Source organism: Zonotrichia leucophrys, chromosome Z (assembly GCF_028769735.1).
Source record: "Zonotrichia leucophrys gambelii isolate GWCS_2022_RI chromosome Z, RI_Zleu_2.0, whole genome shotgun sequence".
Taxonomy (NCBI): domain Eukaryota; kingdom Metazoa; phylum Chordata; class Aves; order Passeriformes; family Passerellidae; genus Zonotrichia; species Zonotrichia leucophrys.
The window spans coordinates 28,110,032-28,135,945 of NC_088200.1; the positions used below are offsets into that span (position 1 = coordinate 28,110,032).

Below are 25,914 nucleotides of genomic sequence, written 5' to 3' on the forward strand. Positions count from 1 at the left end.
TTAATAACCCAAGGGTGCTCCTCACTCTGAGACTGTAAACAAAAAAAAGGCCTTTTCATTATCTGCTGTTGCTCTCTATCATCAATAGAGGTAAATATCTCGTTGTGGAATAAACCTTACAAAGGCTCTGAATCACAGCAAATATTTCTGATGCATTCTGTGTGTATTGTATCTTGATTTCTTTCTGTTCCCTAGGATATACTGTGAATTCAGCACTGACACCTGGAGGTGTGCTGTACATAGCAGGACAGCCACGATACAATCACACTGGCCAAGTTATCATTTATAAGATGGAAGGAAAAGAGGTGCAAGTGATTCAGAGATTAAATGGAGAACAAGTAAGTACGCATTCACAATTAGCACACAAAGAAGTAAGCTGAAGAAATAGTAAGTATTGCAAATGAGAACACATTAGAAGAGCACATGAAAATGAGAGTAAAATTTAGGCAGATCCTCTGGCATAATTAGCAATGCAAATTGGATTGTACAGCAGATACTTGGGAATTTTGTCTTTGGGGGTTGAATCTTCACTAGTGTCAAAGTGGTTGTTGCCATCTCTGTAGTGCAATTTTTTCTGTCTGCTGAATGGAAGAGCATGTCACTGGCAGGAAAGAGTTTTGACAAGCATGGTTCTGTGCAAGGATATCTTCTTGGATAGACTGAAGTATTGAATAGTTGCTTGTTACACTGGGTAGCAGCTCACAGAGCTGTTGCTGCAAGAGGAAAAATCCCCATGTGATTGCATAATAAAGGATGGTATTATTAAGATAATATTATGCTTATGAGAATTGAGAGACCTGCCTATTCTCATCTCCCCAGGCTGCAGAATCACCTTCTCTCAGGAGCATTCAGATTCAATTTTCATCTATAACTGATACCTGCAATTCAGCTAATCAATCACTCAATCAAATAAACATTTTAGAGTCAATGAACTAAAGTAGGTATGGGCCTGTTCAGCCTTGAGAAGAGACAGCTGAGAGGGGACCCCATCAGTGTCTGTCAGTGTCTGCAGGGAGGGGTCATAGCAGGGACCGTGCCCTGCTCAGTGCTGTTGAGCAAAAGGACAAGAGGCAACAGGGTGATGCACAGGAAATTCCACCTGAACATAAGGAAGAAATGCTTTACTTCGTGGGTGACCACTGGAATGGATTGTCCAGAGAGATTTTGAGTCTCCCTCACTGGAGATATTCAAGAAGCATCGTGACACAATCCTGTGCTGTGTGCTCTGGGATGACTCTACTTCAGCAGGGAGGTTGGACCAGATGTCTCACTGTGGTCCCTTCCAGCCTGACCCATTCTGTGATTCCGTGATTTTTAAGGTTTGAGACATCTGGACAACTCGAAGCATCTCTGTGAGAGATGTATCTTGGACAAGAGGAGGCTGCATCTCCTGTTAAGTGTAAATGAAGTGCAGGGTATTTTGCTTATCTGTGAATATAATCAGATGAATCTTATGGCTTGCTCCTGATCTACGAATGTATCTATCTCTTCATGTAATTTTTTTTCCTCTGAAAATAATAACTTGAGTGGCTGTCTACACTGAGCTATCTCAGAACTTTTGCCCAAGCTTTTTTACTTGTTTATTGAAGAGAAAACTAGCATCCCTAAGATACTCTTATTCCAGTGCTGTTTTAAGAGGTCATACTCCCCATAACAGGTAGAAAGCACCCTTTTATCCTTTCAAACTCAGAAGAGTTGAAAGTTGAATGGCCTATTTGTTAATAAAAAAATCAGACAACAAATGCTAAAACTGAAAACAAGCTTCAAAGACAGACCAAAAATAATCTAGCTAGCAAAGAAAATTTATACCTAGTGGTTAATATGTTGCAAGCAAGAAGTAGGTCTCTGAAAAGGAAAAGCAGCATGATGTTGCTAACTCTGTCTCTGATGTATACTTTGTGTTTTCCTACAGATTGGGTCATACTTTGGGGGTGTTATTACCACTGTTGACATCGATAGGGACTCATTTACAGACCTTCTTCTTGTTGGAGCTCCTATGTATATGGGAACTGAGAAAGAGGAGCAAGGGAAAGTGTATGTTTACAGTCTGAACAAGGTAAGTGATGATTTCTATTGAACAGGAATAGAGCAAGCTCTTTATTGTCTTTTTATCCTTATTTTAAAGAAACACAGTAATTTGAACTAGGGAAGATGACTTGTTGAAAATAGGGGAAAATAGTTTTGACAAATTGATTTGTCAAATTGAGATTATAATGTGACTTAATTTTAAACTCCATTCTCAAACTCTTGTTAAGAGTTAAGTACTATAGATAAGTAATACATAAGTACTATATCTTATAAACTGAAGTTTGGTAATGATACAAATTTATAGGACTACTTTTTCATCATTTTTTTTTTTACTTTCATGGATTAGGGAAAGTTCATTCATCCTAAAAGTCCTAATCTCCAGTATCCTTGTGATTTGCTGAGCAACCTAGAGCTAAACCCCATACATCCAGCAGCTTTTAAATATCTGACTAGATTGAGGGTTATACCACACACTCTTCACTTTATTAATTTGCTAAGTCTTTTCTTTCACTGTCTGTGCATACTCCCTCTCCCTCTCCTCATATTATCAAAATATGTCTGAGCAATGATGATTTCCTAAAATCCTATTTCAAGAAAAGCACCTCAAGAGACTGGATATTTTTGACAAGGAATTCTTACAGTCTCTACATGCATGTTGCCAACAACAACTTGCTGGTGAATAGGATTGGTGAGAAAACAATAATTCCATGTCCTCCAATAGTGTGGGGTTTGAAATTTGTTTTTCCTGTATTTACTGTTACCCAGCTCCAAATAAAGAAGATGCAGTAACTGCTTGCTACTGCTTATTTCTGACATGGAATTCATGGGAAAGATTGGTTTCATGCCCTAGTGTCTGTGTTGTTTTGGTCCAGTATACACACTGGATCAGAATACGTGTGTTAGGCCACAGTGTGTCTACTGAGGGCAAAATTCAGTCTTTGTAAACGAAATGCTATCTTTTGTTCTGCAATAACAGTATTGCCATCTGTGTTTCATTAGAAACTTGGCTAACTTCTCAGATTAAGAGAATGCTTTTAGAAAAACTCTTTACACCCCCTAAAGAATGAAGTGGTTTACTTACAATAGCATTCAAATATTGCTGTGATACTGTGCTTTCCTGTGAACCTCAAATTTCAAGAAATATGCAGAAACATCTAGAGGCAGAAGGAGAGGGAGCAAGAATGTTATTGCCCCATTCTGCTCAGAAAGAACACTTGAATTATAGCTGTAGAAGCAGTTTCTGCCATCCACGTAATGACTGGGAATAGTTTGTAATTGTTCTGTTTAATTCATCCATTTGTCTTCTGGACAGGAGCTCTTAAAAGTCTGCATGGCTGAGATGTTGGCGCAAATTCACAAACTCTAAATCTGTTCTTCCACAGACAAAGTTTGAATATCAGATGAGTCTTGAACCCGTAAAGCAAACGTGCTGTTCACCATTAAAGCAGGATACCTGCAAAGTTCTTAAGAACGAGCCTTGCGGGGCACGCTTCGGGACCGCGATCGCTGCCGTGAAGGACCTCAACCTGGACGGGTACAATGACATTGTGATAGGCTCTCCCTTGGAAGATGACCACCGGGGGGCTGTTTATATTTACCATGGCCGTGGCAAAGCAATCAGTAAAAAATATTCACAGGTATGAAGTAAAACTCCACAGGTTGACAGCTGCTCTAATGTATATAGTGTTTATAATCCTGTCTTCCCGACATAGAATGAGGCTGTGACTTGGCCAGTTGTAACAGCTTTTTCTAAATTGCTCTATGCTTTTATACTCATACTGATTTAACTGAATCTGAGTCTTAATATTGTTAAAGAATATACTCACATGGGTTTATTAGAAACCTTCTGACATGCTCTGGACAGCCAGAAAAGCAGATATTTTGCAATCTAAAAATTTATAGTGTGTTCATCACCATGGTAACTATTTTAGGGGTATTGTAATGAAAATTTAACGTAGTTAAAGAGCCTAAACCCCATCTGACTGCCGTCAAAAGCATCTTGACTGTTACAAAACCCTTCAAAGTGCACTACATTAACTTCTTTATGCATTTCACAGCGTATTGCATCAGGTGGAGATGGGGAAAAAGTGAAATTTTTTGGCCAGTCCGTGCACGGAGAAATGGATTTAAACGATGACGGGCTGATTGATGTTACCATCGGAGGCCTTGGCGGGGCTGCCCTCTTCTGGTACGCAGAATCACAGCAACTGTCAGGACAGGGAAAAAAACTTCTGCTTGGATACCAGTGTGATTGTTTGGACTTTGTAAGGTTACTGGTTTCATCCCATGTTCCATGCCATGTTTTATCCCAGAGGACTGCAAATATTCATCTCTTTACATCTCTCTAGAGGAATGAGCATTAAACAATGTATACTGTTATAAATACAGGGATACTATAGAACTCTTGCTAGCCTAGAAGAACTTGTCCTCCTAGACCACCTTCAAAATAGAAACTGACTCCACTTGTGGCACAAAGTAAAATAGGAAAAAAACCTGAATTTCTCCCTTTTTCACAGTATATTGCATATTATTTTATTAACAATATCAAGAACAGGTTCAAATGTTAAGGGATCACAAAGAAAACTGGTTTTATTTCTTAGTAGGAAAACTGCAGTTTGAGGCCCTACAGAAAATCTGTAAAATTAAACTCAGCCTTCTGCTTAACAGTCAGTTCATTTCCTTTATATGAATATGATTCAGATCTAGTAGTGAGCAATATCATTTTTAAGGGAGATGACAAATAAACAGTATGACATTAAATCCCTCATTTCTAAGCCACAACTAAAACTATTTCTTTTTCTGGTTAGGAAATTGCTAACCCAGTCCCTTGCTTTCTCTGTCCTGCTGTTTCACCTAACTCACCTGGTAGGTCATCAAGTTTGCCAAGGCTTGCTACCATCCTCAAGCTCCCAGCTTCTTCTGAACTTCACCTCGTAGTTTCTTTTTAAATGTTCCATGTGTAAACACAGTGTGATGGCCTTCACTGCATTGTTGAGACCACAATTCTGAAGAAAGATAATACTTTGCCAACTAAATTTTTTGATGGTTTAGTGCACTGACATGCTGCATCTCATGGCCAAAAGGGAGCTGAATCGGACCAAGGGATGAGACAGGAATGCATTGCAAGAACAAAGGACATTTAAAGTGAAACAAACTGGGGACAAATATTAGCCTGTTTGTCTACCCACAACCTAAGAGATGGTTTGCTGTCCTCCAACTTATGTATAATATTATTTTCATCTGTGATGCCCTCAAGGATAAGTCTTGTTCTTGTACAAGTATCTTATCCTTGAGAGTATCTTGTGATACTCTCAAGGATAAGAGTTCAATCTTTCTTAAAATGGATCTGGCTCTGTAGAGTTGCTTAAATGCTTCTGGAAATATTTCACATGGTATCTTTTCTGAAATATTTCACATGGCATCCTTTTCTCCACAGCTCTGTGGAGAAATCCTATGACTGTCCTCCAATCCTCTATAATTCCTCTTTTACCAGTTTTAGGTAGAGGATTTATAGTTAATTACTTTTCTAGACCATCGTGTTGTTCTTGTGCCCAACTCTTCAGAGACTTTCCCTCCTGATTTGTAGTTGAGCTTTAAAAAATGCTGTAGTGCTTCATAGGTTTTTGCTGCTGAGGACATTTCTTTGCCTCCTCTTTTTGTTGCTCGCGTTTTGGTTTTCTGTATGATGAGTTCTTTCTGTAATGGCAGTTAATAGGCATGCAATAATCTGCCTAAATGGAGAAAGGCAAATGCAGACTGAAAAGGTGCCAGAGAAGTGGGTTGCAACTGCCAGTTGTTTTTATAGCATCACACAGCCAAGACAGAAATGAAATAATAGATGGCCTCTTAATTGGCACAACATGGCCAAAGCTGTGTCAGCTACTGTACTGCAGCATGGTGCCATCAACATGTGCCACAGGAATCTCACTTCAATTATGGATTTTATGCTTCTGTTATTTTCCAAAGAACATTGAGGAATTTTTTCTTTTTAGCTATAAAATTCTTGACAGTTGGACTCAAATGATTTTAAAGCTTTTTCCAACCTTAATGATTCCTATGTGATTCTATGTCTGTATCTGAATGTTGAATGTTGCATACTTTGTGAGTTCATTCTTAAATTTTAAAAAGTCGCTAATCTTATTTCCAAGTGTTTTCTTTGTGTTTTTTTTCTAAGGTCTCGTGATGTGGCTGAAGTGAATGTTTCCATGCAATTTATACCTAAAAGCATCAATATTCAGCAACAAAATTGTCAGATAAATATAAGAAAAACAATATGCATAGACGCCACAATTTGTTTTAAGACCAGACTAAAATCAAAAGAAGATATATTTGAATCCAGTAAGTAGATAAGCACTAAGCTAAAATTATAAAACATCTATTCTTGCATGTATTTATTAATTAAAAAATGGAATTCAGCTCTTCTAAATTCAGTGTTCAAAGCACATCAAAGATATTTTGGGAAAAAAGAATGCATAGAGGCAAAGTGCTTCATAATATTGATCTCAACCTCCTTTGCAGGTCTGCAGTATTGGATTACCCTTGATGCACAAAGACAGATATCTCGAAGCTTGTTCACAGAAAGCCATGAGAGGAAAATGCAAAAAAATATAACAATCAAAGGGTCAGAATGTACGAAACATAACTTCTACATGTTGGCAAGTAAATCATTTAAAGTATTTTTCTCATGTTCACACTAGTTTAACCCAAGTATGTCTTCCATTAATTGCAAATTGGACAACAAAGTCTGTGCTCAGAATTTATCTTAAGAAGTGTACATAAAATTTGTTTAAAACTATTTATTTATACATGTATTAACAATTTACTTTTATATGCAGTCTTTTTAGCTATGTCTCTGTGTCTGTCTTAAGAAAGAGCATACCTCACTTGGTGGAACCAAGCAGCTGTCATGGTTAGCAGTTCAGGTGCACTCAAAACTCAGCAGGACCATGTGAGAGAATTTCAGTTTGCATTTTGGTGCAATTCCTCCTAAAAAAATACAGTAAATAAACTTTAAGATTTGGAATAGAGAATATTTATTCACTGCAAAACAGAAGCATAATTAGCAACTGTGAGTATGAATTTGCTGAAATTGTAGCTAGTGTGTGGAGTGAATGGAGTTGCATACTGTAACCACATTTAAAATGTTTTGTGACATAGTTGTATCTTACTGCAAAACTAATGGTAAATGATACCTAGAATTTTCTTCGCCAAACAGCAGGCCTAAGTTTGACGTCACAAAAGGTGATGCTGCTGATGCTTATCTTACTGATCCTTTGAGCACAAATAGAAGAGAAAAGTCTGTGAGTCAATAGTTGAGATATTCTTTAATGAAAGTCTGTGGGATATGCTCAGGCTATTTGAAATTGGTGATAAGATACACGAAAACCTTAGTAAATATTTACAAAGAATGCCTGGCACATTGAATGTTTCATCATTAACTGCAAGCATTCAGATGCTTCTCTAGGAGAATGGCAGCAGTGTGACAGGAAAATTTTTTTTACCTCCTTAGATACTAAAGTGAATTTCCATAACAGCAGTTTTGTTTTCCTTATGTTCTAGGATAAGCCTGATTTTCAGGACTCTGTAAAGGTTTTGCTGGAATTCAATTTTTCTGATCCAGAGAGTGGACCTGTTCTTGATAGTAACCTGCCAAATTCAATAGCAGAATATGTAAGTCAGAAAGATTCTGTATCAATAACCAATGTATTTAAGGCTAAAATCATAGCCCACACAAGAGCTGAAACTATTGCCCACAAATTGGCTGGATGGGGGGAGGTCATTGAGCCTGTCCAGGAGATGTTTCCTCCAAATGAATATTTTGGAATGAGAAGTTTGATTCTATGTGCTTGTGAACCATGCTGGGGTTTCAAAGCTGTCCATATCTGACTGAAGATAGAAGAGACTTACCAAGAATTTTATTGTCGGGTTTTAGGTAGGTGAAGCAGAGTGTTATCTGTTTACTTCTGTGGTGGTTGCCATCATTCATATTTCCATTAATGCTTCTTTTCAGAATCCAGGGGCGTCATTTAGAAGGGAGTGATGAGAAAGCTTATATTTCACCCATGCATTTTACAAGATTTTAACTGGTTAATATAAGGGAAGACTTCTTTGATCATTTAACAGAAGGTCTTACATAAAATTAGATAGTGCACTAAAATACAAGTATTTGATAATAGATGTAATAAAATTAAAAATAAACATATTATTTTTGCAGATTCCTTTCACAAAAGATTGTGGAGCCAAAAATAGATGCATTTCAGATCTTGTTCTGATTGTAAAAGCAAGCATAGCTGGAGACAGGTAACTGCACTGGGTTTAATGCATTTCTTGATATCTGTACAAAGTTTCTATATCAATTATAAATTCTGCCAGGACTTCCTTTCTAATTAAGAAACAAGATAGTCTGGAGGCTGAAAAAAGTTTCTCTTTATGTTAAAAACAGATTCAATAGTTAAGATGTTCAGCATTCTTACTTTATTTTCCAGCTCTTCTCCATTCATTGTAAAGTCACGCAATGATAAGTTCACCATCCAGCTCTCTGTGAAGAACAAAAAAGATAGCGCCTATAATACCAGAGTTTTGGTTCAGTACTCTCCAAATATTATTTTTGCTGGCATTGAGGTAGGATTTCTTTTTACATTATCACAATTATCATAACATATAATGCTAGAGAAATATGAAGAAGTCTTTTTATTAAACCTTAATTTGTCTGCTCTGGCATCATTTCAGTTGTTTGAAAGAGATTTCCCAGGGCTGTTGTTCTTGCTTATGCCTCTCAAGGAGTTTATTTTTTTTTACATGAGTGGACTCTTGCCTAACCCTGTTCCTAAAATACAGATGTAAATTTCACAATGGCACCTAGGAAAAGTGCCTGCCTCTTAGACAAACATCAGATGTAGATCTGTAGAGCCAGAAATGCCTTGTTTTTTATCAGTAGAACTCCTGAGCCTCTAAAATTCTCCTTTTGCACATGTGTAGAAAAACCATTGTCGTGGCAGGACAGGATATATCAGTGCCTGTGTCTACCCTATCTCAGACAGCATTTCCAAAAGTGGCTGTTTTCCTTCCTGCCTCAGAGGATATGGTACAAGTACACCTCAGTTCAGATGGGAAGCATTTAGGGCAGTTTCTTTTCTGTCAGCAGTCCCAATACTACACATTAGAAGTCAGGGATCCATAGCACTGTCTCTGATCCTATGGCAATAATTGATGGAGTGTGAATGTGACTTTTATTGCTGCCTTAAGAACATATTTACAAAACTTGAAAACTGTGTAATTACAGATATGTTGATTGCTAGACCCCATGACTAATTTGCATGATGTCCAGTAGGCATATAATTGTGACTTTTCCAAACACTGTCATTGGAAAGGCATAATGGCAAGTAATTGGTATAAGTGTCCATAGGTGAAAATTGTCTTGCAGAATTTGTGGCTTCATATTTTTGTTCAGGTTTGACTAAGGCTTTGACTCTCACAATATAATGACAGTGAAAAGTGGCAGTGGTATATATGTTCAACAGGTCTGTGATGGTCGGTCAAAATTTTAAAGGAGTTTGTACAAAGCCATGCTTTCACTGTCTTTTTTCCTTCAGGATATACAGAAAGATAGCTGTGAATCTAATCACAACATCACCTGTAAAGTGGGATATCCATTTCTAAAACCTGAAGAAGAGGTAAAAAGTCCCCTGCATGCAAGTTCTGTTTGCCCCATGTTATTCTAAAGGCAGGGCAGTCCATATCACCTCTGAAGTTCTTTTCTCTTGTGTTCATCCCAGAAACTTTCCATGCATGTTTCCTAAGCTATCCTTGACGTCAGCTGCACAAAGGCAGATGGGAAAACCATCAGATTTTCAGTAGCTGGGCAGTCAGATGTGGTACATGAGGGTGTAAAGGATGCATATTGCCATCCTTGACACTGTCAGAATGCAAGTGACATGCAAGTGGCTCGCCTGGCCAGAAGTGTCTGTCTCGAGGCTTTCCACAGCCGGGAGCCTATGAGTTTAGTTATTTTGTATTTAAAATGTAGTCCCTTGACTGAAGACAGAATAAGATGCCATCCCAAGTCTGCCAAAATCAGGCATCAAGGCTTCACCTCTGCTCAGTGGAGAATGAGAGGCCTTTCCAGCAAGTAGTCACCTTAAAATCAAGCTCCCATCTTGAGCAGTTCCAGTGATGTCTGTATCTCTTGTTGGGATGGAGAGGGAGCTTTAGTTAAACTAAGGCTTCGAAAAGCCATACTTAGGTCTTGATCTTGAATTGGGAAATATCAATTCTCATGCAAATAAGACAACCTTTCCTGGCAGTTTCTTGTTTGTCCCTCTGTCATGCTCCAGGAGTACCGATGTCTTCTTACACTGCCTCCCACACAAACACCCCTTGGACTTGGACTTGTAGGGATAAAGTCAGCTGTTACCTCCTTGAAGCCAAATAAGTATATTGCCCAATGCCTCTGCCCACAGTGTTCCATTCACAGCTTCACTGGATTTTTCATATTTTCCTTTCATGTTTTGCTTGTTAGTTTGTCTATAGCTGTAAAGCCCTAAATTTAGAAATTTCACACTTTTCTTTGCATTCAGAAATCAATTCATCTCTGTTTCACTGATTTCACTGATGCATCCCTAATATATTCTTTTCATCCCCTTTAATATTCTTTTCCAAAGCTGCTTTTTGTTTTAAATATTATATATAGGACAACTTCCTGTGGAATTATTTGTAAATACAAATAAAGTTTTGTACACATAAAAGGAAAGATAAAAATCTGAGCTGAAAATTCCATACAGTAACAAATAAGAAAACTTTTGTTTCTTATAAAATTACTTAAGTGTCAAATAGGAGAAAGAACATTTAGGAGAGTGTTCCTAATTTTTTTGTAATTCCAAGTTGTGATAGATTTGTCCTGATTATTATAACAATGAGATGTTTTTGATACCTAGTGGTCTCTCCTTTATTGACATTGTAAACATTTATTTTGGCATTCTAGGGGTTCTACGGTATATTAAGTGATAATCTAGCATGCTTCTACAGGCAGCTTATCTCCACTGCAATAGCCAGGCTTTGAAGCTTTTTTTCCTTCTCATTAGAAGCAAAAAAGAGATTTTGATAAATTGCTTGTAAGTCCAATTGCTTTCAGTTAAGAATTATTTAGCCATGTGTTTCTAATATACTACATAATGTTTTTTCTTGAGACTTGTGAAAATTTGAGGCTTCTGTTTAATAAGTGAAAACTATTGGATTTCCTTCTTGGTTGGGGCAAGTTCCAAATAGTAGATTCATTCAGATTCATAGAAAGCTGCTAAAATATTAATAAGGATTCCCTAGATAAAATCAAAAGTTGGTACATTTTTCATTATATCAATCATTATACCACACCTGTTAGGGTGGGCTTTTTTTTTTTCCTTTCAAAATGTGTAATGTATTTCTCTACACAGATTTCTTTCAAAATATCCTTCCAATTCAACGCATCCTATCTCCTGGAAAATGCTACTATTCATGTATATGCAACAAGGTTAGTTGTGGTCTCTGCCTTCTGATTTTATTTTTTTTTTGAAAGCGCCACAGTTTTGTGTTCAATAGTAAAACATGAGCGGCTTCTGAACTCACAAGCAGTTACATTTTCTGTATAAGTACAGTCAAATTTTCTGTAGAGCTGGAACCCTTACGGTTGCATTCAGTCCAGAAGTGGATTAAGTGGACTAAATAAATAGTTGATACACTCTACAGCCTTAGAGTTACAAGTGAGTCATAATTTCCGGTTATTTCACCTTCAGCAAAGGTTTAGTCTCCTAGAGAAATACTGCACACTTTAGCATGAATCACAGTCAACAAAAAGCTTGGCCTTCAAAGAGTAAGAGCATTGCAGAAGTTGTCCCTGATAGGGAAAAGGAATGCACTTGCTCTCAGTGTTTGCTGTCCCTACAAAACCCAGAGATGGTGTGGTTTCTAATTGATCTGTTTTCATTCAGTCACCTGCCATCTGTAATTTTAACAAAGACCCGTCTGTGAGCTGGGGCTGGTGCAGGACTTAAATCATTAGTTCTTGGAAAAGGTATTTTAATTTATTTTTAGAAGCCAGTACTTAACTGGAAATGAGTAGTATGCTTTCATACCCAGAGCTGTAGGTATTTTGTTTTCTAAGATTACTTTCCACCCAGCAGTCTGATCTGACTGATGTATGTTGTTTTGTTTCAGTGACAGTGAAGAACCACCTGAGACCCTGAGTGACAACAGAGGACATGTTACAATTCCAGTAAAATATGAAGTAGGATTAATATTTGTAAGGTATTGATACTTCTCTGAACTTTACTTCCTGGCGTAGTAAATTGCAGGTATTCAAAGAACATTGTGTTGTTTTGATTTTGATCTGCCCAGTATCTACAGGCCACAGCTTCAAAGCTCATAAAGCAGAAGCACAGGCTTCTCTGAAAAGATAAGTCATGAATTAGTGGAGCAGTTACTGTCCCTAACTTGATGAAATTCCATTTTATGCATTTAAATTTGATCCGCAGTTTGCAAGTACAACAGCAGGTTTTGCTTGGTTCCTGTACTTTGTTATATTCATTCAAAAGCATTTCAGGAATGAAGGAAGCATAAGAAAGCATGACATAAGAAAGCAAATACTTGCAGCTTCCTGATGGCCATGGATTTGTGTCACTATAGTATTGCATGATGTGGTGTTTGATTTCTATCTTCAAAAATTAGCCTTCATTTTAGATTCTTGGGTGTTTGGTTTTTCTAAGTTCAGATGTATACTTTAATGCAGGTCTTGTACTATAATGCAGATCTTTTGTTTTCAGAAACAGACAGAATTCAGTTAGATTCCATCCCTGAAAAGCATTCTGTATATTATTGGGTAACAACATTTTGTGGTGTGCAGATGTAAATAATTCAGCCAAATTTATTTTGCATGTATTTTCAGACTTTGTTTGTCCTATAGGGAATAAGGCTGAATTTAGAATATGCTGGCTTTGTTCTGGCTTTGCTTGATTCTGTCTTTTACAGGATCCTGCCTGTTTCACATGTCAATGCCCAGGATAAGGGACTGCAACCTAGAATAAGGACAGCAAAATCAGACACTAATGTATTAATTTTGGGAATAGTATTTTCTTTATTAGTAGTTAAATCTGAACAAAGCATTCTAAATGTACATGGTAAGAAGGGTGTCCTATTCAGGGAGCAGAGCAGTTGAATTTCAGTGGATGCAGCAATGTACTCTAAATTACAATACCAGTCCTAAAATTCATGAAATAATAAAAAAACCTTCATTATTGACTCCTAGGGGTTTTTATGAAGTTTGTGTGCTTACTTTTTTGTGTGTTTTTTTAACCCACAGTGTTTTCAAAGAGCACCATGTTATAATTGCAGCAAATGATACTGTCCCTACTGCTATTAACACAACAGAGCAGATCGGGGATGAAGTTACTCTACACTATAGGGTAAGAAACAATTAAAAATGTATGACATAGGTACTGTCTTTTTTTTTTTTTTTTCCATTTAAATAGCAGGTATACAATACATTAAACCCTCTACATGCATATTTTGTGCTTAAAACCCTTTTGTCCCTTCCTTCCTTTGGAACACAGTGAGTTAGAAGGTCTCGGATGATCTGTCTCCTGCAGAGTAGTTCTGGTGGGTTTTAGACCCTATATCCAGAGCTGGAAAAAGAGACCATGCCCGGGTAAATGAGAACTTGGACTACCCCTGCTGCAAGTTAGAGCAGCCATTTCCAAAATCCTGTCAGGTTTATAATAGGTAAATGCCATGCTCCAAGAATGTGGTCTTCCTGCTTGAATGGATACTGCAAAGTAAAATCACATGGGAAAGATATCCAATGGACTCCACTCTTGTGAGATCCCTGATGGACAACTACATCCAGCTCATCCATGTCCAAAGTAAGGACATGGACCTTCTGAAGTGGGTCCAGAGGAGGCCCTTAAAGATGATCACAGGGCTGGAACACCACTCCTGTGAGGACAGTCTGGAACAGTCAGGGCTATTCAACTTGTAGAAGAGAAGCCTCTGTGGAGACTTCACCGGGGCCTTCCAGTACCTAACGGGAGGCTTCAAGAGAGCAGGAAAAGTTGTTTTGACAAGGACAGGTAATTATAAGACAACAGGGAATGGCTTTTAATTGAATGGGAGATAGGTTTAGATTGGATATTATGGGGTGAGGCACTGGAGAAGTTGTGGATGCCCCATATCTAGAAGTGTTCAAGGCCATATTTGAGCAACATCTTCTAGTGGAAGGAAGGTATCCCTACCCATGGCAAGGGCTTGGAACTTCAGATGATCTTTAAGGTCTCTTCCAACCTAAACCAGTCCACAATGCTATGATTCTGTGACAAAAAGTCCAACCTAAAGTTGCAGCAAAACTGAATTGTATTATCTTGAGAGCATCCTGTTTCCCACTGTCAAATCCAAAACTGATCAAGGGTCCCATATAGAAGCATAGAAGTCTCTAAATCAACTTCCATCTGTAAAAAATGGGATATGATAAAATTCTTGTTCTCGCTAAATAGCAATGACAAAGGGGTTTTTTTCCTTTTCTTTTAAGCCACTACAGTGTTTTTTCCCAGCTACCTTTTCTCTTTGTCTATTGTGGACGTCTAAGGCATTATTCATCTAATTTGCCAACCTATGTGTTCTGAGTCAAAAAGCTGCTGGATTGCAGAGCATACCATTTATGATCTTGTAAAGTAAAACTCCTCTTTGCAAGCAGCTAATCACAAATAAGTAGCCAGGATGGCAAAAGTTTAACAGGTTCTTGAGCATTTATTAAGTTTGTCCACTTCAGAGATGATATCACCAATTCCCCTGCCAGCAATTCCACCTAGGTAGTTACCCAATCCTCCACCATAGCAGGTCTTTCCAGAAAGAGCTGCTGCTTACAGATGTGTCCTCTCAGAGAGAACAGGAGAGAGGAACAGCTGAGCACAAGAGCAATTACCTAAGCACACCTGAGGAGGAACCAGCAGGAGCCACCACTGATACAGTGGCTTCTCTCCCCTGTAAAGCACTTTTTGCATAACTAACTGTGGAAATGTAAAAATGAACAGAAGAAAATAAAAACACAGGAAAGGAAAAAAAAACTCACAAACAAATTCCAGCAAAATGAGGAAAGCACTAGTCAAAACATTTTTCTTTTTTTATAGATTGAAAAAGGTGAACACTTTCCAATGCCAAACCTCACACTGCAGATCTTATTTCCCAATGTAACAGCTGCCAAAAACACTCTTCTCTACCTTACTGCATTGTCACATTCTCAGGTAAGACAGGAATTTCTATTTTTATGATAAATTTAAATTTGAAATTTATGTTTAAGGAACTGCAAATTGCAGGCATTTGGGATTACCCATTGCTTTTAGTCTAAATAACAAGATACTGGTTTTTTGGAAAGTATGTGCAGAGGTGCATAAGACAGAGGGACAAATGTTCATAAAAGGAAACAAGCAGATTTAAAATGGTGTTGAACAATAGCTGCACTGTTACAAGGCTAGTTTGTTATATTGCAAGTGCTGAGATGTCCAGACTCAGATGTTAGCCTCATATTGTCTTCGCTGTTGGAAGTGCTTATTGCAAATGCTCGAATCCTGCTGTGTCCATGTAGAGCCCAACCTCCTGACACTTCTTTCGGGAACTGAAATTAACTTTCATGCATGTGTGCTCTCCAGTACTAGCAGTCCTCTGGCTTCTTCCTTCTCTGGGGCACTGAGACTTCTTGAAGGGGATGGTAGGTCATATGTTTCAAATGCTCTTCACTGTGGCCCTCATTTGAGTTTTTCCATTTCAGTTCTCCAGTGCAACTGGCAGAGATCACAATTCCAACAAATTCCATTATGCTAGAGCTGTAGATATTATAGCTAGAGCTGAATCAATAACTACATGGCTGAAAAACCCAGCTTTCATTAAGTAGTGACCTAAACCTTTTCTTTTTTCTTTCACCCAGAAACATATAGGCATGAACCTCTCTGCTAATAATTTCACTTAGTTTTCCAGTGTTGCCCAACTGAAAAATAAACCAAAATATATGAATGAGATTCACTTTAAAACAAAACAAATATCAAATGAGAAAAAAACTCCCATATTTGGAGTACAAATGAAGTTCTGTCTGTTCTTGATTTCCTTTCCCCATTATTGTCATTCCTAGTCAATCACCCCATTTGACACATTTGCGCATAAACTCAGTAAATCTTGTTTTTTCTAAATTTCATGTCCTGCTAGCTACACCTAGTGATAGTAGAGTGACAAAGTGCATTACAGAGGATTTGTATTCTTTTCATGCTAGCAGTGTAAAAGTCAACAACCTGAAAAAAATCAATTCCCCAACACTGAAGACACCAAAGGCTTTCCTAGCAGTCACAGAGATCCCTCAGTGCTCCAGCATCCACTCCCCCTCCCTAGATACTGCCAGTGAGGATTCTGCATCCTGCACTTAACCTGCCTGTCTGCTTGCTAGGGCAGAACCTCTGTGGTTTCCCATGCAAAAGCTGTTTAGCTCGTTTAATAGCCAACTCTTGCTGGTTCACATAATGGTCATCTTGCAGGAAGCTCTTGTTTGCTTGTACAGATGTTTAAGTAGCTGCATAGAGTTTAGGTTAAATTATCTCATAAATATTTCATATGCTGTTTGAATAATAATACTTCAATACATAGACATCTGAATTTCCTATTCTGCACTCTGGCAGTATGCTATTTTATTTTAGTGGCTACTAAACATTATAAATGTTATTAAATATTATCAATGTTGACTTGCTTTCAGATCATTTTTTGTAATAGATTGCATATCCAGACAATAGGAATATTGTTTGTATTTCTGCTTACAGAATGCCATCTGCCGAAGTAGCTACCCTGTAGATCCCTTAAAGATTGGCACTGGGAAACCATTTGTGCTGTCAAAAATAAAGGAACCTACAAGGGATACAATTATGGTAAGCCTATTCATATATACATTCACTGCAGACATGAATCCAGATCTTGGAGCTGAGTACTTCTGAAAAAGATGTGTGAAAAAACTGCTCTGAAACTGTATCATTTGGAAACTGACTTTGTTTTAATAACTTAGAAAACCTTTTCTATGTCAACTAGAGAAAAACTCAATGTGGAACTAAATTTAGGTAATTTGTGGTTTAATTTAAAAACTATATAAATAACAGTAGCACATTTGACAGCTTAGTAAATCATTACTGTCTATTTTTCCATTGTAATTAATAAATAGGAATATTTTAAATGCTTCTTGTGTCCCTTTCAGCTTCTTTAGACATCCAGTAGACCTGGCAGATTTTCCATGCAACTGTAATTGATGATTTAATTTGGAAAGGACTAGCCCTTCACATTTAGCTGAAAGAGCTACAAAGGGATTTTGATGCTGTAGTTATGTTAGCAGGTCAGGGAGAAGGTGTCCTCAGCACAGAGATGCAAGTGGAGTTTCTGGTGCCAATGAAACCATGAGAAGAGTATCTTGCCATGCTTATCATTGTCCTTCACAGAGGTGAAAAAAGTCTAGGCTAAGTGACGGTTTTCAACTTTTTACAACATAATCCTGCTATACTTACAGCTAGGAAGTAAAGCTACTCAAATTTTCACACACACATATTTCCCTGCTTGAGAGATTCAGGTGTCCCAAGATTTGAAAAACACTTCAGAAGAGCCATAACTGTGTTGGTAGAAAAACACTTGCTTTTACAAGCTGTGCCTCCCTTAGGAGTTCTGTGATGACTTTTGCTCCACAGCTGCAGCAACAGAGATTCCTCAGGGCTTGCCATCCTACAAAAACTGAGTATATTCTAGTGCAGCACAAATATCTCAACCTTTTTTTATATATTGCAGTGTCATTTTTACAAAAAAAGCTACAGTAATCAATACCAGTTTATTATTGGTGTCAAAGCAAGTGGTCTGTATACATAGTAGTTTACATGGCTTCATTTTAATGATGTGAAAAGTCTCTTCCCATTTCCTCATGGTGGTCCCTTTTAAATAGGACTGTGATACATACAGCTGTGCCTCTATTAATTGTGCCCTGGTCCCATCTGACATATATCAAGTGAATGTTTCTTTGAGAGTATGGAAACCTACCATCATAAAAGTAAGTAAATCCTGTTTGTATTCAGAAAACTTTTGGGTTTGAGAAACTTAAGCCAATGTTTCTAATGTCTATTAAAATTGTGTCTTTCAATTTCTTAAATGTCTCCTCTAGTATTTGAAGTAGTTTCTTTTGCTATTTTAAAATTTCCTTAAAACTGGGTCTCGTGCACTTTCTTATCCCTAAAGTAAGTACTTATAATTTAGCATGAGTTTAGAATCATGATGAGAGGACACCCCTTACTTACTCTGTATTGATGGTCCTTTTCTAATTGCTACTTATGCATCCACATCTAACCCAGCAGATAGAAGAAGGAGCACATATTTTTTAAGTCAGCCTTACTCCATGAAGATTTCTCAACTCTAGAAAAAATATTTTTGATTTAAAAAAAACAGAAAAGAGTCATTAGTATTGCAGAATTAATTAATATTCTTTTGAAATCTCTGCTATCTACCCTTTAAAAGTAATATTGCTGTCTTTCAAGCAATAATGTGTGCTGGAGGTGACATACATGAGCAGTTTCACTGACTTTTATGTTTTTCAGCATCCCCCAAAGCATTAGATTTTTCCTTCACTCCCCTCATTGCTACAAAGCTTTCTACTAAAAATACCTAACTGTAAACCATAGCAACTACTCTCTTCTTTCAGGCCAGTATTCACAGCTTAACCCTTGTTGTGAAAGCATTACTTAGGAGTGAGAACTCATCACTGATTTTGAGAAATGACCATCAAAAACTGGAGGTAAGAATGGGATCATTGATGTATTTGTTCTTCATAGAACTTTTTGTGCTATGGAATCATTCATTTTCATCCATTACTATTGAACTGATCATTACTTTTAGTAATGCATTATCCTACTCTAAGCAGAAGTGATTTTGTATTGCAGTAGAAATGTGGGAATTAGTCAGAAAATAATACCAAAAGCCCAGTACCCTCCAATGTAGTTAGGCAAGGATAAGTACTATCTGAATTTTTTCTGCTTGCTATAATATAAATACTTCCTGCAGCTATGTAAATTAAAAATATAATTTAAATTCTTTTCAGGAATCAATAGTATTTGAAAATATTTCTGAGTCAATTCAAACTGATCATACTTGGTATTTTGTTTACTATTTCTTTATTTATTCTTTCCTTCTACTTTGTAACCCAGGATATAGATTTGAAACAGGATCTTTTATTTTTCAGAACCCTGTTATGATTTTTGTAGATAAGAAAATATATAACATGATAATAGTGGCTTCAGATATAAAGAGAAATGTGTAAAATTTTGTTAGAGGTATTATTCATCCTTTAACTACTCTCCATTTCAAACATTCATAGTGTTTAAACAATGGTCTTTTATGATAACTTTTCCATGGAGGAGCTTATTTACTACACTGTCCATTTTTTAAGCAGAAATCTTATTATGAGTTTTTATTGTTAATATTCCAACATTTAGAAAAGTAATATTCAATGTGAAATACATCTTGCACAAAATATTCTTGAAAATGCAAAAATCAGTGGTCCATTGTTAGCTGGTTCTGTATCTAGAAATTTCTTTTAAGTGACAGATAAAAATTCAGTCCAGGAGTAAAAACACAGCTGAGAGGCTTGCAGATAATGAGAAACAAGGAATTTCAGATTTAACTTTTTCAGGGACACAATTTCATGCTTAGTGTTCAGTTCTTCAATGTTCTTTTTAACTACAAAGTTGGTCTCTAATAAATTCTTTAGTCAATTCAAACTCCTGCATGGCCACATTTATTAAAAAGTGATTGCTTGTTTCTGTTGGGTTTACACCAGATATGCCATGTTTAAAATCAAGTTAGTTTCTACACAGACTTTTACACCTAGGCTTATCTCCATCTTTCGGGGAGGCTGGCACTGAGTGAGGAAGAGTGTACTGAAGAAACTCCTTAGCTTATTCTTCCACTGCTCATTATTTCAGTCCTGTGTCCTTTAGCGCAATGAGTGCACTTACAAAAGTGCAAAGTATTGTGTAAATAATCTCCAGCCTTTCATGCTGGAGATTATTTTCTTAATTCCCTCCTACTAATTCCTGTTGGTAAAATGAAGTGGTACCCTGGGAAATCACTGCAAATGGATTAATCGCTGCTGCTGTTTTGATATTTTGGAAGGACACATTATTTATTGCTTATGTTCTCAACACTTTGCAGACCATGATCAAGATTTCCAAAGAACACCCACCGGGTACAGTCCCCTTATGGGTTATCCTCCTGAGTATCTTTGCCGGACTCTTGATTCTTGCATTGCTTATATTTGCTCTGTGGAAGGTAAGCTGCACCTCCTTGTCTTCAGGAGCCTGAACAAACATGCTCAAATTCTCCATCATTTCTTTCTCATAACTAGAACGTCACAGACAATAATTTTATCTAGTTGTAGATAAAGTAGTAGTGTGAAATCTTGAAAAAATTACAAAATAACACCGTCTTTTTCTAATGTGGAGTGAGTGGTGCTTCCTGACTCAAACCTATATTGCCATTATGTTAGGGAAAGAAAAAAAAGAATATATTTTAGTATGAGTAAGGGTTTCTTAAGGAATTTTTCAATCAGCTTTGGCTGTGACCTCTGTCAGCTAGGTTTTTTTTCTGTTGTGCAAGAGATGCTAGGCCCCGTGGTGTAAGTCTTGCCACAAGTGGGCACTCTTCTCCAGGCTAAATATTTTGCTCAAAATTAAGTTAGAAGGTTACAGCTTAAAAATTTCAACATGCATATTCTCTTGAAAATTTTTACATTATAAAATAAAATATTATTTATTCAACTGATTAACTGATTACTATTAAGCACTTTAATCCTTGACAATATGTGAGCAAAGCAATGATTCAGCACTCTATTATATTTTAACGGTACTTAGGTTTTCTATTCCAGGAAAAACAGTGACGTGATAAAATATTCATTAACTTTGTATAGCAGGGCAAGTATTAAAATAGTAATAAGAACCAACACATGAATGTAGCCATTACGGCTTATATGGTTTGAGCAATTCTTAGTAACATTTTTTCTTTTTTGCAGGCTGGATTTTTCAAAAGGCCATTAAAGAAGAAAATGGAGAAATAAAAAAAAAAAAAAGAAAATTAAAAAAACAGAGAAAATTTTGCTCAGGTCTGCCTCCAAAATGTTACTGTAAAATTATGAACTTATATGCTGTGGTTACAATGCTTTCCAAATGCTGGTGCATGAAAAAAAAACAAGAAGCAGAAAAATAAGAAGAAAATCAAGAACACATGCAAAGAAATTATGCAAAAGAAGAATTAACAACCTTGCAGTATTTTTTGATCTTCAAGAATATACCTTTAAGCATTGCTCATTTTTGGAGAATAACTGAGTTGAAAGATTCTAACGTTTTTTGAATACGGAAAGTTTGTAATCATATTTTTATATACCTATGTATGTTGAATCATTTTTCATTCCAAATTACACAACAGGTCAGCTTGTATGTAGCAATCCCAGTCTTTTTTATCACCTTATGATTTTCAAAAGGAAAATGCATACTTTTCAAGATTCCCTCCTAATGTCAGTTCTGTGGAAGCAGATTCTCAATTCACAAGTCAGAACATGAAAACTTTGACGATGCACCAAATCCTCTGTGATAGCTGATGCAATGGCAACTCAGAAGACAGAAACACCTCCAAAATATTGGGTGAAAATTACTGAAATACCATGGATTTCTCTTTCTGCTCATTTTAATACGTCCAGCTGAATGAAGGATACTCCAAGAAAGAGACTTTTATGGTCAAGGACCATAAAGGGTTGATCTATTAAACTACATAACTGTTTAAACTTGAAATATATTTTTGGCAGGCCTAAAAACATGCAAATCATTCAAGCCCATCAGATTGCACACTGTACTCAAATAAGCAGGGGCATAATTTTATCTGCAAATTGAAATGCCCATATTTATGCAGAAAATGTTTAGAGGCACCCTGAAAGTTTGACTCTTGCTGTATATCTTGGAGTAGCCAGCACGGTGCTTCATAAACTGTCACTGTAAATTTCTTGTGTAGCTATTTAATCCAATGAATTTAAAGTGTACAAAATTAAAATTATCAAAAGAGCACAGATAGGAAATTCAGCACTGGCAAGCTTCTTCTAGTATTATAAGTCACAGCTCATCTTTACTACTTAGGAATTTAAGAAGTGATGAAGATTTTGCATACTAAATAAGCACTTAAAAAATGATGTTTATTTTGTGTCAAAGATTAAAAGTTTATATGAGAATACACTGAAATGTAGATAGCAAAAGGTTTCTTTAAGAATTTTTTTTCTTTCTATTTAGATCATTCAGTTTCTTCCTTTCTTTCATGCACTTGTCTTCCTCCCATGAGGATCTCTCCTTGAGGCTCATGGCTGTGCCATGACCTTGAGCGCTTCCTGTGTTTCTTGGAGCTGCATGAAATTAACAGGAGAAAAAGGATGCATGCTGGCAAACTGTAATGCTGCCTCAGCATATCTCAGTATTGATTGCCAGTAGATCAGAAAATGCTGAGGAGGTGTTCTAAGTTCTGTAAGACATACTTGTTGGCAGAAAAGCTTTGCCTCGCTAAGGAAGCCAGGAAAATTTGTTCCTCCTCTTGGGACAAATAGCACTGAGGGAAAAAAAAAAAAAAAAAAAAAAAAAAAAAAAGAAGAAAAAAAAAAAGCAGTTTTCCAAAAGGTTTTTGCTTATCACTGTCTTTATAGTAATAGCTTTAAAAAGAGTAAAAAATTTTACAAACACTTATTTTTCAAGAAGAGAATATGGATTGGGGTGAACATGCTGTCAAGTAAAACTCTCCAAGTGTGCCAGAAGGTGTTTCATTGCTTGAAAGGTGTTGTCCCTTTTCAGTACCTTTTATTTAGTTCCTAAGTTAGAGAAAGTGGTTATTGGGAAAGGCTAGTTTATGTGAACGCAACAAGTGGGATTGAGTTTGAAAGTGCTGGCAGTTTCTCAGGAGTCTGTGGGAAAGGTGGTTATTTCAGAGCAGCAGTCTGCTGAAGGTAGCAGAATGAGTCAGAGGAGAGGGCAGAGACCTCCGTGGGAACACTGTGGGTGGTTGTGCTTTGCAGAGCCTGGGAGATCTGCTGAGGCAGTGGGACGTGGCTGCTGTGCTCATCTGGACAGCTGGAAGGGCCCCCTGCCTGAAAGGGCTCTGAGCACAGAACACATGAATGGAAGCAAAAAAGTGACATAGGGGAATTGTAGATAGAAACCCTGCTTCTTTCATTGTGAAAGAAACCAAAAATCTATTTGTTGAACTGTGAAGATAAATTAATACAGCAGTGATTTCAGTTCCATGTAAGATGTAGGTTTTACTTTAGGAAAATGTATTATTTTGCCCATTTGTTTGAAAGAATTAAATAGCACCTGTCGTCATAGCATTTGAACATGTTGGCATTGTAATTTTTTTTTTTCTCACAGTATCTCTGAAAAGGCATAGCAGTGTTGTTAAACTCTAATAAGTTTGTAAAGGAACAGAATTTTGAAGGAATTGTGACTCATCTATGCGCACGTAGGAAATCTATGGTAGATGAGGAAATACTTGTATTTATTATTATTCATACCATTTGTTAACAATGAGGTCATTTTTCCTGGCTTCATGAAATTACAAGTTGTGTAAGACACACGTAATTCTTAGGCAGCATATTTTAAGTCTTTCACTATTTAGTTATGATAAGCTGTTAACCAGGGCTTTTCATTTTTCCCGTGACATTTCATATCTTATTTTAAAGCATCAGCCTAAGTGAAAAATACATGTCAAGAACAGTCTATTTCCCTAGATGAAGACTATGCAAAAATAAATCAATAGTATTTATCTATCAATGTAGAGTATGTTTAAGATCAGTGTTTCATTTTAGACTTTCTTTGCACTGTAAAAACAGTAATAAGCTTTGTATAACCACACTGCTTTTCTCTTTCATGATGCTTTCACTCTTTTGCACATTTGTCCTATTATCATGTTTTCAATTATAATATCTATTTAAAAGATAAGTATACATACATACGTACAAGTATGTCAAGGGGATAGCACTATAGCACATTATTCTTACACGATTCTTAGCCATTAGTAAACTTGTTATTTTTATCCATACTAGCCTTTCCACACAGCACTGGAAGAGCAGTATTTTACTGCTTTTCATGATATACAACATAAAAACCTACTGAAAGCAATATTGCAAGTATCAGGAACATCTCACTTAAATTTGGCAGGCACTAAAGGTACCCGAACCTAATTTTACAGCATGTCACCAGTTTTATTCCTAAAAATAGACACAATAGGGTTGTAATGTGATTCTAATGACTATGAAGATAAATATTTTTTATTGAAGCAAATTTCTGTAAAAAATAATAATTAATTGGGTGTGTAAATAGAAATTAGGCAACTAAAGGATTCTGGCCCACCCAGCTCAGTTCCTAACTTCAGCACTGAAGTAGGTAACTTAATGGAAATGGACAAGTTACTTTTCTATAGGGCTGGGATTCTCTGCACTCTCCTGCCTCAATATCAGGTTGTTCTAGAGGTTGCTGATCCCATACATGATTTTAGAAGTCTTAGGAAACAGCATCTCCATTGGAGCAATCTTGAGCAGCTGTTTGTGCTCTGTGGGCAGTTCCCTTTGCTTGTCTGGTTTCACTCTAAGTCATTACTATGAGCCATTACTACAGACACAACCCACATACCCTGACCCCTTACCTGAGCCCTTTAGTACATATCCTGTGCTGAATCATTTTGAGTATTGTGTTCCTCTTCTTCAGAGCTTGAGTCAGGGGAATCCACCCTAAACTGAATCCAAGGGTTTTCATCTCACCTGACACCAAAAGGCTGGAGTTAGGGTCATATTCATCTAATAAATTCTGCATAACCTAATTGGTTAATTTCTTCAAATGCCTGTTGTATAGATGATGACCCATTCAAAAATAGTGGCAGATAAGATAATCAGAATCTACTGCTCTTAACTATACCACTTAACAGGAATAAACGGGGATTTACATACTTTTTGAGAAAACCACAACATTCTGCACAGCATTTTCTTTTTCCTGTAAAAGTATTCCATGTGCTTTATTGATTAAAAAAGAAATTAAGAGTTTAACAAGTCTCCTGTGTAGTTTGTTTACTTGTTATTGATATAAGAATACTATTAACTCATATCAGCACCTAAAAACAGATTCACCTGCCTGTCAATAGAAAGGCATTGTAGAAACAAGCATACTTGCACAGCATAACATCCAGGAAAGCTTGATGCGGTCAAGCTGTCAGAAATACATTGTCATTAGTTTCATGGACTTTGTGCTTATATCCATGTTCGAAAGCTTTTTAGAAGATCATATGACTTACTGGCATAGAGTTGTTTCCATGACACTAAATAAAAGTTGAAAGACACATTCATTTGTTCATCTAACCATTCTTCCTGTCCAGAGATTCCTCTTACAATTTATTCCTGTAACCCAAATAGTTTATGGTCTTGCATCATTATACCTGATTCTCATTAATGTCCTTAGACCTAGTAAATGTTTGTATCAAAACTTCCTAGAAGACAAAGATTATACCTTTTATATTACTATTAACTTTTAGAAAACATTACAAAATATGTAATAACTGTTCTCTCATCGAAGACTGCTTTGATGCTGAATCACAGTTCTCTAACAGCAACATCCTGTCTAGTCATGGGGGAGTGCTTACCAAATTAACTACTCTGTATGTATCTGATCATTAAGAGTTTGCTGGACCTTGCCCAATGGGAGCATTTCAATGAAAATCGGGGGGGGAATCCATTTCTAGTTTTGGCTGGTTGGTTGGTCTAAATTACTTTTCAGTGGAATTAATGAATAACCA

The 25,914-nt window shown here is 36.8% G+C and overlaps 1 protein-coding gene across 1 annotated transcript in view; it reads left to right on the top strand.

Annotated features, from left to right (window-relative positions):
- Window positions 1-25,159, top strand: part of ITGA1 (integrin subunit alpha 1) — a 72,832-nt gene extending 47,673 nt beyond the window's left edge. The window contains exons 12-30 of the mRNA XM_064736295.1: window positions 196-338; window positions 1,913-2,056; window positions 3,411-3,665; window positions 4,086-4,216; window positions 6,203-6,366; window positions 6,547-6,683; window positions 7,588-7,698; window positions 8,243-8,328; window positions 8,514-8,649; window positions 9,621-9,701; window positions 11,457-11,533; window positions 12,217-12,306; window positions 13,358-13,460; window positions 15,177-15,290; window positions 16,848-16,952; window positions 18,002-18,106; window positions 18,752-18,844; window positions 20,260-20,376; window positions 21,116-25,159. Coding sequence (XP_064592365.1) covers window positions 196-338; window positions 1,913-2,056; window positions 3,411-3,665; window positions 4,086-4,216; window positions 6,203-6,366; window positions 6,547-6,683; window positions 7,588-7,698; window positions 8,243-8,328; window positions 8,514-8,649; window positions 9,621-9,701; window positions 11,457-11,533; window positions 12,217-12,306; window positions 13,358-13,460; window positions 15,177-15,290; window positions 16,848-16,952; window positions 18,002-18,106; window positions 18,752-18,844; window positions 20,260-20,376; window positions 21,116-21,160 — 2,237 coding nt within the window. The 3' untranslated portion in view covers window positions 21,161-25,159. The remainder of the gene's footprint in view (window positions 1-195; window positions 339-1,912; window positions 2,057-3,410; window positions 3,666-4,085; window positions 4,217-6,202; window positions 6,367-6,546; window positions 6,684-7,587; window positions 7,699-8,242; window positions 8,329-8,513; window positions 8,650-9,620; window positions 9,702-11,456; window positions 11,534-12,216; window positions 12,307-13,357; window positions 13,461-15,176; window positions 15,291-16,847; window positions 16,953-18,001; window positions 18,107-18,751; window positions 18,845-20,259; window positions 20,377-21,115) is intronic.
- The last annotated feature ends 755 nt before the right edge of the window (window positions 25,160-25,914 follow it).